This window comes from Pleurodeles waltl, chromosome 6 (assembly GCF_031143425.1).
Source record: "Pleurodeles waltl isolate 20211129_DDA chromosome 6, aPleWal1.hap1.20221129, whole genome shotgun sequence".
NCBI classification, from domain to species: domain Eukaryota; kingdom Metazoa; phylum Chordata; class Amphibia; order Caudata; family Salamandridae; genus Pleurodeles; species Pleurodeles waltl.
In genome coordinates this window covers 1,560,269,307-1,560,282,966 of record NC_090445.1, presented here as the reverse complement: position 1 = coordinate 1,560,282,966, position 13,660 = coordinate 1,560,269,307, and the positions used below count along the sequence as shown (strand labels likewise).

The following is a 13,660-nucleotide window of genomic DNA, read 5'->3' as shown; positions in this document are numbered from 1 at the left end:
CTTTGAATCCTGTATTAGACTTAAACTTATCTCAGCTCCATCTCAGCCTTGCCATGCAAGATTGTGTAACTGACCTGCTCAACCTTTGCTTGCTAACCCTCTACTTAATTCACAGTGTCTTTCTCCACATCCTAACCTTTTACAATTATACTGCCCATTTTGGGAGCTACGCTCTATTCTGTTTTGCCCATTATACATATACTTTTTATAAAGAGCGACACTCGCTCCAAGAAGCAATACCTATGTTCCTAACATGTCCTCTGCCAAATTATGCGAGATTATGCCCTCTATGCTAAACTGATCTCCACACCCCACATGCTCACGTTTTGAGAAAACACAGTGGCTACAATGTTAAAAATTTGTAGCACCTTGACCAGCTAAGAATCTATATAGAACTTGTTCTTATACTAAGTTGCTACATTCCAAATCATTCTAATCCTTATCATTTGCAGGCATTGACATTGCCTTTACCATTCACTTCACCCACGCAGCATATTTAAGTAAAACTATGACCTCAGCAGCACTGTCTCCTTGCGAGGCAAGTGGCTGATGCAGATCTTCTAACACTCTCTGACGGGATAAAAGTCAGGTTCTAATTTACAAGAAAACAAAATGCTTTTGAAAAGGACGTTCAAAAAGCAAAAAAATCCTTTGAACAGCAATTCAATGCTTCCATAACTCACCACTTTCCATGTGAGCCCCTGGTTCCAGAAAGAAGACCCCTCTTCAAGACTGAACAGAGTCCCACCTATGGGGGCACCAAAGGCCGCAGCAACCCCTGCAGCAGCTCCAGCTGAAACAAAATCCCTCTTGTCTCTGTAGGGCAAAATATAACACAGGTAGGTTACGAAAACTTCAAGTTCAACCTGTACCACTCCCAAATAACTCCATCTACCAAAGACACCAGGGTCTGACCAAAAAGGGGGAGGGAGGCTATACATACAAAAAAACTTCAAATCCAAGAGGTGAGCAACGTGCTGAGAAATGGAAAGACAGACTAAGTAATGCACAGGAGAGCTGAACAAAAGATGAGGCTAACACAGAAGTAAAAAAGAAGGTAGATTAGTGGGTGGAATAGGCAGTGCATGATGAGCCATTTCTCACACTCCAGATGTCACACAACATCCCCCAGCGCTCAACTCTGTACCTGTCACTGCGGAAATAGGGAAAGTTAAAGCTGATCCTCTGGAACGTAATGCTCTGAAACTGGAGAGAGAGAAGGTAATTAAAGGGCCTGTATCAACTAGCATGCAAGCAAGTTCAACACTCCCCACATTCCTTACCTGGATCACACATCCCTATAGTAACTCAATCCCAGGAATAACGTTTCTTCCACAGAACAGATAATACCGAAAATTAATGAACAGAGTAGGTAAATTGGTAGCCAAAATACCGGGATAAATTGGGGGTTATGGGAGATTAGGAACCACTCTCACCCAGCTCAAAGCAGGATGGCACTTTCGTAACAAACAATATCTTAACAGAAAACCAGCATCAAATCTAACAAACCAGCCACGCAGTAGATCAACCAGAAAGCATTCACTACTAGGCCTGCCACCTGAACTCTTAATTTCATGCTATATCCTGTATCCTGGGGAGATCACCTCTCCTTTCAAAAGCATAATGTCACACAATATAGCTACCACTCCCCATAAATGTAGCATTAAACACACTTCACCAACCTGGTGACATATGCCAAAACCACAGAAAATGTTTTTAACCCAAACATAATTTTCCAACAACAGCTCAGCACTTGAATCCCCTCTGAAAACAAGTTCTACCTCACAAGATTAAGTAACACTTCTTACTCAATCCACAACGTGTCACCCATACTACCTCCCCACTTCCCTCCCAAACTTGCCCCCACAATTTAAGAACCAGTACAGCTGCCAAAATTCAAGATGTCCTTGAGAGTATATTACATTTACAGAATATTACATTTAAAAATTCAACATAATAAAACCCAGAGCTGAATACTTAACTCACGTTCAACAAACTCCCAGGCGAGATCCCACCAGAGGTACCGAGTGGCTGAATTGGATGCCCAGGTCTTCAGCAAATCTAACATCCCTCAGAGCAAGTCAGCCTACTCAATGACATGCAAACCTTGCATTGTAAGAGATGGTCAGACTTCAGGTTCTAACAGTTCCTAGGGCAAGTCCCTGCTATGCCCAAATCCAAAAGGCCCTAGAGAAGGTCGAAAGATGTTCCCCAAATGGTTTCCACTAAATACAGCTTTTTCGATTAGGAGTCCCCTATTCAGAACTACTATGAAGACCGTGAGCTTTAAGCACCCAATATAACCACAATTTCTAAGCAAGGTTTAAGCTCAGTGCCACAGGCTTAACACTTACCTGGGGCAGGCCAGCCCCCACCACTGCACCGCTGTGTATCATGGGACCTTCTTTCCCCACAAAAAGGCCTGCAAGGAAATAGTGACAAATCGCCCTATTACAGACTTGACAGCTAACAGCAAAATAGTGTGCTAAGAGAAGGAAAAGCATGAAACTAAAAACATGCCTCAGTTCGAGTTAAGCAAGCAAACAGTAAAACAAGTACAGATTAAAAAGCTCACGAAATGGCAGTACAAATATAACTGGCCTGGGGAGCAAGTTGATGAGGGGGGCAATGTGGAAATACCTCATAAGGCAGACCCCAGACATAATTCTCCTTCAGGAGGCACATCTCACTGGAATGGAATAAATCTGACACTCGCCACTTGTTATTCACCCCCAGCTTACAGTCCGTGGGGCTAGATAGAATGGGAGCCTGGCTAGCAGAGGTGCCCAAAGCTATCCTCCTGATAGGGGGGCCTTAACTTAATCCATCAAAGCGACATGGACGGGATGACAAGAACAGGGGAGAGGCCCACATGGGACTAATGCTTGGCATCCTTTCGGGACACTTTGGTCCTGGTCAACCTGTAGCAGGAGGAACACCCAGGTAGGTGACAATACACCTACTCCAATCAGCTATGCTTATAATCCAGATTGTATTACTTCTGTTGAGCCCCAGACATCAAATGGGTAGATTTGGGCATACCACCATCCTAGCATGGGGCACCTCAGATCACTCACTAAAGACTACACATGTCAGATATCAGGGCAAAGTCCTGGCAAAGGTTGTTGCCAAATGCTTTCTACAGGTGATTAACATGCTGGTAGCCCCTGAGTAGTGTGTGGTGGGGGAAGGTGGGTGGGGTGGGGGGGGGGGTATGCAGCAGGAGGCCAAGTATCGCCTGAACGTTCCTTACTAGTAAATCACTGGTTGAGAGAATGGCCCTCCTCGACCTATGCTTCTACTACTACAACTACAGACAATAAATGACTGGGCCTTTTCCTCTCAGCGGGAACCCTCCGTGGTAGCAGAGAGATGGGCAAGAGACCCGAAGGATTACACCTGAAGACTTTACGGGGGAAGGGGCTGGCTCCATTGCAGATACCCATAGCAATAGTGGTCGAGATGTGAAACAAAGCCACAAAAGCCCTGGACTGGAAAAATAAATTGATGACGGAGACCCAGCACTGGACCTCAGACAAGCTGAAGGGACTACGGGCAATGGAGGGTCACGGTAAATGGGACCCACTATCCAAGGTGGGTGATATCTGGAAGGGACAGAAGATGATACCGTTCTATAAATCGCAGGCCCACTACGAACTGTGTGGGGGTCTCTACTTACACCATCAACGTTTGCAGTACATTCTGCAGCTGTATGTGGAGGAGTTAGGGGAGGGGCCCAGATGAGTAACCTCTAGAATACAGGGTCCTGGGAGCTCCCCCAACCAGCCATGTATTGTCCCGACTTCACTCGACCCACCTGCATAAGAGCCTGATCCTGTTGGTGCAATTCCGAGAGAAATGGGTGGGTACCTGGGCAGACTGGAAAACGATGAATTGGGAATGGTCTGTAGGCACCCTCAAGAGGCAGCTATACAAGCTGGAATTCAGCTTACCCAGCTGAAGCTTCTTCAGAGGGCATATTGTACATTTATGAATACTGTTCTGTATGTGGAGGGGCGAGACATACCTGCGTTTGAGGGGATGCAGGCAGAAAGGTACCCTATTACATACCATCTGGAGTTGCCCGGTACTAGTGAAATATAGGGAGAGAACTTTAAGCAGTCTTAGATTACACACTGGAGCGGACCCCGCAACTGTAGCCTTGAGTATCTGGGACGAGCAGTTCCGAAACCGCTACTCCCTTTTTTATGTAACACGACACTGATGATACCGAAACAAAACAGTAGGGGCGTGGAGAGACCCCCCATTGCAGTGGTCTGGGAATTCAATGTGCACTGGTGTATGCAATTTAAGAATTTTTTTTTTATCAGGCACCTGGCTGCCACTAGAAGTTTGATTATGTATGGGGGCCTCACATGGAAATTCCGTGAGAATGAGCCCTGTGGAGGAAAGCACTGATGGACACAGGGAAGTGAGAAGTCTGGCATGGGTGTTTGCTGACGGTCAGTTGTATGTGTTTTTCGATTATGTATCTTAGCCAAGCAGGGCCCAGAGAATGTAAAGGCCAGCAGATTCTGATATATTTGTTTGATATGCATCATGGTTTATCTGTTTGCGGACAGATGGCCGCTTTCCACCTGGCTGTATTATAACCAATAAAGAGATTAAAAAAGAAAGCCTAAATAACTGTGTTTGGGAGAAGAACAAGGAAATAAGAGAAGCGAGATCAGCAATAAACCCCTCCAAAAATGTGCCCAACAAACATTCAAATAGAGAGGCGAGCTATCCTATAATTGTATTAATGCGGACAAGCAGCCAAAGAAGGCCATATATAAACAGTATTAATATCAAGTCCGCAATAAAGCAATGAGAAAAGCATGAACTTTGAGTAGTGTAGGTCAGGCAGGCAACAAACAGAATAGTCTAATAACATGAATAAAGTAACATGGCTAACAACAGAACTTGTCCTTATAAAAATAATAACAGAAAACAATATTACAGTGAAATCAGTGAAAGCAGAGACAAAAGCATTTTTGTAATCCTATTTAATGCAGTTGTATAAAATTATTCTAACTAAGATACAGGAGCAACATACAAACACAGCTTTCAGCAGAGCTTAAAGCTCACAGCACACCTGACTTTGACATAAACAACTCAAAGTTTAGTCAGATTTAGCAAACATTCTTCTGTACTTTTAGCTTCAGATTATTTTAACTACCTATAAATATTCAGTTTTACACCAAACAGCCAGCCATTTTCTCAGTTACCCTTATGTCTGTCATATTAAATACTACATCTTCTGTACTTCAGCCTGGTGCCATTGTATCAGGAAAATAATTCAAACTCATTTGATGAGCATTGGAGATGGTGTAGAAATACAATGTAAGTCACTAATTTACTTTAAAACAATGCCTAAAATACCGCAGAGTGAAATACTGAGGAGAAAAAGAATAGATCTAAGGTGGATTCTGAACGGTGATTATACTGATCTAATTTCAACATCAATGATGCACGGTAAAGAGATCAACAGAGAATATTATCAATACAGAGTTGAGCATCAAACCTTTTACTATTCCAGTCCAATGAAATCTACACAGTTGCCATTTAGCTGGAGGAAATAGCACTTTTACCACACAGGCAACCAGGAAGCCTGAAACCACTGTTTGTTGCAACATTGTGAAATATTCTTTCATTACAAGAGAGAAAATTGGTTAAACCTTTGTAAACCAGTGAACAAACTGGGCAGACACTCTTGGTACCCCGAAATGTTAGCACAGACTTCACTTTGGTGAAACGTTTTATGTTTCTTTGTGGATCCAGGGATTTTACAGTTTTTAAACTGGAAGCCTATGAGGCGGGGTTTCAGCCCAACGAGTTACCTAGAGTTCGAACCTGAGCCAAAGAATACTGAAATAAGATTGATACAAGTAGGAAGGAGCAGAAAAAGAAATGGGACACATTGTGGGAGGAGGAAGAGGAATGGAGAGGTGAGAAGTGAAAATGGACAAGGTCGGAAAGTAGATCGGATTATGGATGGTGACATCTGACAAAAAGAAACGAAGGAGATGTGACATGAAGAAGTGGCATGATTGGGATTACAAACAATTAGGGAAAGCAAACATGAAAGTAGACAGGAAAGCCTGACTGGCTATATCAGTGAACTTATTGGTGTTACCCCTCAATCAACAGCAAAATTGTATTAAATAAAACACACAATTTTTTTTTTTTTAATAGACTCTTGTAACAAAAAATTAATGATTTAAATAATCTTTTGCAAATAAAATATTACCATCGGATGATTAAGAAATATACAAACTCTCCAAAGACAACCTGTGTTGTCCAAATGCACTAAGATTCCATAAATCTTTGCATCCTGCTATACATAAAAAACACTTTACCCTATAAATTCACCTCCTTCATCTCTGGTCCGCCTGCCTTGGGATTTTCCTTTCTTCCCTCACTTCTCTCTGGCCCCGCCCCAAATCTCTTGAACAATACATACACACTGCAAGATACCTTTACTGATGAGCTCACCTCCTGCCACACTGAAGAGAACACCCAAGGCTTTACACACTAGTGTCCGCAAACGAACAACTCCTGGAACCTTCACCCCATTTAGGTAGCATTTTATCTCAGGGATTCCTGAGCCGGCTGCCACTGGCTGAAGGGAAGCATTTTAAAAAAGAAAAGTGTAAGTACTTCTGCAAACAATAAATATTTAAATAATTATTTTGCCATGACCCAGACAATGTTCGCATATGGATACTGTACAATTATGGGCTGAATTAGGAAAAAGTGAATAAACATAACTCAAGAGCAAAACAGCAGGGGAAAAATTATCACAATAAAAAAGGAATAAAAGACAAAATGGAAAGCAATAATACAGCAGATATACTTAATCTTGGGTAGAGTTTTTCTTTTCTTTTAAATTTTATTACAGCTTTGTTCAATGTATGAAATACAACAAATGGGCAGTTTTTTTTATTTTCACATACATTTCATATTTTGCGGCAATTCATAAATTCAAATATGATATAAAAGGCCCTCGATTGTTTTCATATTTGTAACTAAATTCATTCTTTGAAATATAGCCCTTCTATAATTCTTATCTTCTTTAGAGAGCCTTTTTTTATTATTTTCTATAATACTTGTTTTACTGGAGCAATTGAAAAATATCAATGACACAACGGAACACTTGATCATGTTAGAATAGCAGTGATAGCAATAAATATTTGACACCACAAATATGACCCCGTTTATTAATGCCACTGTGTCTTGGCCATTGTTTAAACTTACTGGTTTTATTAGTGTAGGATTTCCAATGTGAAACAGAGGAGTCGCTGTGCATTTAGCTGCATCCTCCTAAAACGAGGTCCTCCTAAAGCTATGTGACTGTAGCAAGATACCTCATACCATATTTCCTTGTTTAGCTCGGCATTAAAGTTTACTTTCCACTGGTCCAATATCACTTCTAGCACTGCTTCTTCTGTGCGACTAGTGCAAGAAAGATATGTTACTCCTTGTCAAACCCCTCTGCACTTGGATTTGGGGATCCAAAAGCTTGGACTCCCAGAGCTGTCTCGAGGATGTCTTTGATCCCAGGGCCGAAGAGCCGGTTGAACTTGAAGGGCATGGCTTGGCGGGTAGCTCCGACGCAGGATTGTGTGTGTATGTCGGCTCATGCTCAGTAGTTCGGTGCAGACCATGGCCTTGTGGCAGTGGCAGACTAGAGGCCTCATAACTGGACTGTACACTCAATGCTCAGCTTCCAAGTGGTGTTGAGTAGTAGGAGGTGGGATGCTGGTACTTACTGCCACCGTCATCGGAAGGTGGACGCTGTGTGGGTGGAGGTCCATCTGTCTCTACACCGGTGCCACAGTGCTCCTCTATCTTGAGTACCTAAACTCTGCACCGGAAGGCTCCGGTTGCTGCTCACTCTCGATCTACTTCTACCCGAACAGGTGCTAACTGGTAGTGCACCATCGATGCCTAGACGAAGTAACGATCCCAATGAAATCAGAGAGTTTTCTTGCTCCTGAAGGAAAGGCATGCCAAATAGGAGGCTGCCTGATGGCCCAGGGACAGACAGGGGTTACACATCTGATAGACTATGGCCTATGGTATATTGCTCAGTATCTGAATAGAGACCTTTCCATTATGTGTACATTATCAGGTGCGGAGGAAAAGATGGAGCCTCAAAGGGGCTAAGTTTCATACAGGGCGTTGAAGTTTTTCGACCATGGAACTAAAGCAAAAGCAAACCGATGCTTAGAACCGACACTGCCATTTACTGATTTTCCCTGATGAGTAGCAAAGATCTGAGAGGGCCCAGCGAGAACACCACACGGTGTCAAACTGGAGCTCGTAGGAACATGTCTCTAAACCTGACAGCGGAGAAAAAAAACAATCCAACATTGGAGCCTACGCCCATATAAATTACCAGTAATGGGTGGAGATATCTTCTAACTCGAAAGACTTCTTCAAAGAAAAACAACTTGCACATATCCAAACACAACATCAGGTGGCAGAAGTACGCACAGCACAGTATCTACAGCTGCACATGCCACAAAGCTAAGGTTTCTACAGTACTGCATGACTTCTCCATCTGTGTTCAGAAGGGTCTCTAATATTGTAACAATTTTCATATCTTAAAAAAAATAAAATAATAATAAGTACCAGCCTTTCCCAGATTTAATTTTTATTACCCATTTGATCACACTGAATTTATTTGGTGATGATAAACCAATCAGCTATCTTGCCCATAGTGATTTGATAACATCAAGGTATCTCCTATAGATTACTACAAATGATACCTATTAATATTTTGGCGTGCATAAGTGGAATCTACTCACTAGCGCATTTATTGTGTGCAGGCTTTTCAATATCTGATATTTAACTAGTATAAGGTCAAGGGGCTCCTTTTTGTCGCTATTAAAGTATATATTTGCACCTATGCTCAATGTAGTAAATACGATTTTTTTTCTCAAAGCAACCTGTTTGTGATATTCTTGTTAGATTTATGTTAGTTGCCATGTAGTATTGCCGAAAATCAGGAAGTGCTAGTCCACCCTTTTCAGGGTGTCTTATTTTTCCATATTAAGGAGCTAAGTACGCTTTGTAATGTTTGGAAGAATTTGCTGTATGAGATGCATAGTACAGCGGTAAGGTAGAATAAGCAATGGTGCAGTATGTTCACTTTTATTAGCGATACTCTAGCTATTAAAGTAATTGAAACACATTCCATCTATTCAAGAGTTCTTCAATACATTTTATATAGTGTTCAGTATGCAACAACGGCACATCGCCACAGGTAGTTTCATTTTGGGCGCAGTGGGGTGAATGGACACAAGATTATGATTTTGTATAATTGCGGTGGCCAGTGGTTCATTGAAAATAGCAAAAAGAATAGTTACAATTGGGAAGCCCTGTCTTACCCACGAGCAATGGAGAATTTACTTACCGGGTTGCTATTGATGACTTAGCTTCCCATTTATCCCTTTATTCCTTATAAAGCAGTGCAATAAGCATTGATATTTGGGAAGGGAATCCCATAGCTGTTAATACTTTAAATAGAAAATCCTAAGTAATCAGATCGAAGGCTTTTGTGCATCAACTCAAAGAATAGCAGCTGAGATCTGTATCATTGAGAGGTAGTCACATGCTTCAGTGATATAGTAATCATTTACACAGAGCTGCCTCAGAGATGAAAACATTCAAAGCTTATGAATAAAGGTGAAGCATATGCATTCAGATTCATTGTGTCAGAATTGAGATTTGTTTTTTAATAGTGTAACAGCAGGGTACAAATTCGGTTCTAGGGAATCCTTAAGTCTTTTTAGAAAACAAACCAAGGTACATTTGTGGAAGGAGCTAGAAATGCCCACTAATCCTCCCCACCCCCCAAGGTAAGATGTGGTATAGCAATTGAATGAGTGGTACTATGTGTTAAATATTTTGAAAAGTTCTGCTTGGGTAAGGTCAGTGATGTTCAGCAATTAATAATCTACGATTCACTTCATCCATGTATTTCAAGTTGGATTACAATCACCTGTTAGACTGCTGCTACACAATAGTGGTTCTTTACAGAAAATACAATAGTGGTACAACATTAGGACTGCAGACACAGCAAGCAGACATTTGGTAGACTGGACTATAGCAATATGCTTAATATTACTCAGGAAATCCATCCCTGGGCAGCAGTCAGGTTCTCCTCATCTTATAAAAAACAATCAGCTTGTGTGTCCGCCACAAAAAGCAAGCTTTATCACCTGAATCAGGACAAACAGACTGGCAAAGAAGACAAAGGTTAGGTTGAAGCCCAGCAACTCCAGAAGAGACAGGGCCAGACATCCCTTCGCACTACATTCCTCCACCGCTGCAGGACACAGTTAAAGAAATGAATTTTAAAGTCGGTATTAAAATATTTATGTATCACAGTCCTTGATAGATTATCAAAACTCTGTCTATAATGGCAGCACTGCTCTAAAATCATCTGACCCTCATACCTTCTCCCTCCCCTCAAATATCTTTTCTTGAAACATTCCCGGCTCTTGCTCCAACTTCCCCACTTATTAACACATTTCTCTTCTTCAGGTACAAAGGCTGCTTCCTCCTCTACTTATCCTAGTTTACAAATGAGTATTCTAGCTTACCCTCTTCTCCCACCCCAAATGCATTTCAAGCTCTCATTCCTATTGTGCTGCATCATTTTATAGCTCACCCAATCCACAATCCCTCTGCATTTATCAACAGAGCCTACTCCTCGCCACCATATATTTGAAAAGTGTCTTTCATATGACATCAAAAAGGATACAGCTCTGCACCAACCTAAATTTTAGCCCAGAAAAGAGTCGCACAAAGAAATCCACAAACAACCCAACCTGCAGAAGCAAACAAAAATTGGTTTACATAAAACAGGATTAGTAAAAAAGGATTACAATAAAAAGTAAAACAAATATAAGGGAGTAAACTTCATGTACAGATTCGGTCACAAATGGTGCAACTGGCTGGTCCCACACTTTGCAAACAGGGGACATTATCACTAACAAACTGGAAAGAAGGATGGGAACTTTAGATAATTAAGGACTGTTATAAAATGGCATGAACCCTTTCACTTGTATTCTCTGGCGCAGTTCTCTGCCATCCCACTGTCTCCCAGAACAAAACAAACTACATGCTAATTACATACCAATCCAGTGCACACTCCAATTCCAAAAACCATGAACCACTTGATGGCTTCATACTTCCGGGCTTTCTGTAGGGGAATAACACAAGACCATGGGAAAACATTCAACAAAAGTGTAGTAAAAATAGATTTTATTGTAAAAAGGTAAATGTGAGGAAGTAGCAAATCTGGAGGAAGGCTTATTAATACTTCCTAAAAAGATAAGAGTGAAAGGACAGAACACCCGTAATACCTGGCAGTTCAGGCTGGACTGTTCCCATGGAGGGAAGGGTCACGACTGATTTGCATATGGCTGAATTCAAACTGGGGTGGCGTGGTGGGCAAAAAACAACAAAAACAATGGACTGGGATGCAGCCCGAACGGTTGCCAGTGACTGAGATTAATTCAAGCATTCCAAGCATCACCTTGTTGTTTTTGCATTTGCTGGCTTAAGTGCGGCAGGTACGCCCAGACGTGTGCCCCGGACTCACTGTGCCACTGAATTCAAACTAGCCTGGCTAATGAGGGGTGATACCTCCAAACAGGTCCCAGTCCAGGGAGGACCTGGTATGGCAGTTCAGGCTAGACTGTTCTCATGGGGCTAAAGAATGATTTGCATGTGGCTGGATTCAAACTAAGGTGGCATGATGGGCAAAAAAAAAAAAAAACGATGGAGTGGGATGCAGCCCCAAGCGATTGCCAGAGGCTGAGATTAATTCAGGCATTCCATCCTTCACCTTGTTTTTTCACCCTTGATACCTACAGGCCATGGAAAAATAGCCCCTCTTAATACTGGCTACAGTAATAATACAGCGCAGGCAGTACCTCTTCGTCTGCTGCACTGTGGTCACTGCACTAGAAGGACTGCACCTTCTTTGAAACTGCCTGCAGTTGCAGCAAAAGGACAATCAGCATGTTGTTTGATACTGCCGAGAGTAACACTACTCAAAACAGTAACACATCTCGTCATACTGCCCCATTGACCAACATAAATGAATCACACCTGTCTTAATACTACTTTTAGGGGCAGCACCTCAAAGTACAGTGTCTCTTTTAACATTGCCCAAGAGTGGGAAAAACATGGAATAACACAATTTCACTGAGTAGGTCCATCACTGGCAGCACTGTGAGACCAGCTCCTACTCCATAATACTACCCACAAAGGCAGGATTGGAAGAGAAGCTCCTTGCGTAATACTACCTACATGTTCACAGTGCTGGGTCTAAGAAAGAATGTCTCTTTGTAATAATACCTACAATGACAGCCCTGGAAGAGAGGGTGCGATCTTAATACTACCTGTTTTGACAGAATTCGAAGCTCAGCATTTTGCTGAGATTAAAGACCTAAATGTGTGTAAGTGATAAATATTCTGAGGCAGAGAACTGTAACTGCAGAGCTTTCCTAAGGTAGAAAGACTATGAGAGTTATTACACAGGGTAGAGATAGAACAGGACAATATGAAATGACCACACCAAAGATCCAATAACTTGCTGAAGTTAGCCAATCTATGAACTAGGAATTCCACTGCCAGAAGGCGTGCAAACCTACATCTGTGAAGTGCCACTACTGCCCCACAGTGGTGGTATCAAGCTAATGAAGATGCATTGGCTCTTTGGCGTTGCACACCATCGTTCTGGGATACACTTCTGAGGAACGTGTGTGTAGATGGACGTTAGACCCCCCTGAGCAACTGAGGTGGCTCACGTAAGTAGACAAATCTTCAAGTGAAGCCTGTAATTTACTGGACATGCATGAATCAGACCATCTTCTACAATAAAGGCGCTCCCTTGATGCATTTCTAGCCCCATTTATATTTCGTTGGGTGGTGCCACAGAGAAGCCTCCTTAGTCTAGGTGTGATGGTATTACAAACTGAAATCACTAGCACATACCATTAAAGGGATTGTACTAAAAGTGACACCTATTAGAGGGTTCCATCCAAATGAACTTGCAATGGCAGAATGTGAGGGGAAAAAGTGAATATATGTACAAGTTAAGTTTTCAAGCAGTCAAAGGGTCCAAAGTTGTAAGACTTGTGTTCAAATACTCATTGTGAAAACTCTCATAGGATCATTGCCTCTCATAATCCACGTTAGAGTACCCTACTGTTAAATCCAATGTTTGCAGCAGATTACCAGGCACAACGTTTAAGGTAGTCAAGTAATATTTATGTGGACCAAAGCCCACATTCATGTTGCCTCTACTCCTATTTCTAAATGTTAGAACTAACTGCCTTTCAGAATGTTTCCTTCACCACCTTTGCAGACAACAACTGTAGAAGACAGGTAACACAGAAATAGAATTCTAGTTCTGTATATTACAAAGTATGGAATATTTTACCAGTTGTAAGGAAATCCACCTACCTTCCGGTCCAGACTCTCCAAAATCTCTAGGTATGGGTCATTGATACATCTATCATAATCCAAACTCTGACAAAGAAGAAGAAAACAAGCATAAATTAACAAACAAAAAGGATAACCAAACAGGACATGGGAACATAAAGGAAAACTGATAAAGGAAATTTGATTTCTCAGG

The 13,660-nt window shown here is 41.8% G+C and overlaps 1 protein-coding gene across 1 annotated transcript in view; it reads right to left on the bottom strand.

Annotated features, from left to right (window-relative positions):
- The window catches only part of CLCN6 (chloride voltage-gated channel 6), a 194,660-nt gene that overhangs the window by 106,626 nt on the left and 74,374 nt on the right, over positions 1-13,660 (bottom strand). The window contains exons 3-10 of the mRNA XM_069241255.1: positions 13,489-13,554; positions 11,150-11,215; positions 10,775-10,841; positions 10,230-10,336; positions 6,496-6,622; positions 2,355-2,422; positions 1,148-1,206; positions 684-816 (exon numbers count right to left, since the gene is read on the bottom strand). Of these exons, the coding sequence (XP_069097356.1) occupies positions 684-816; positions 1,148-1,206; positions 2,355-2,422; positions 6,496-6,622; positions 10,230-10,336; positions 10,775-10,841; positions 11,150-11,215; positions 13,489-13,554 (693 nt within the window). The remainder of the gene's footprint in view (positions 1-683; positions 817-1,147; positions 1,207-2,354; positions 2,423-6,495; positions 6,623-10,229; positions 10,337-10,774; positions 10,842-11,149; positions 11,216-13,488; positions 13,555-13,660) is intronic.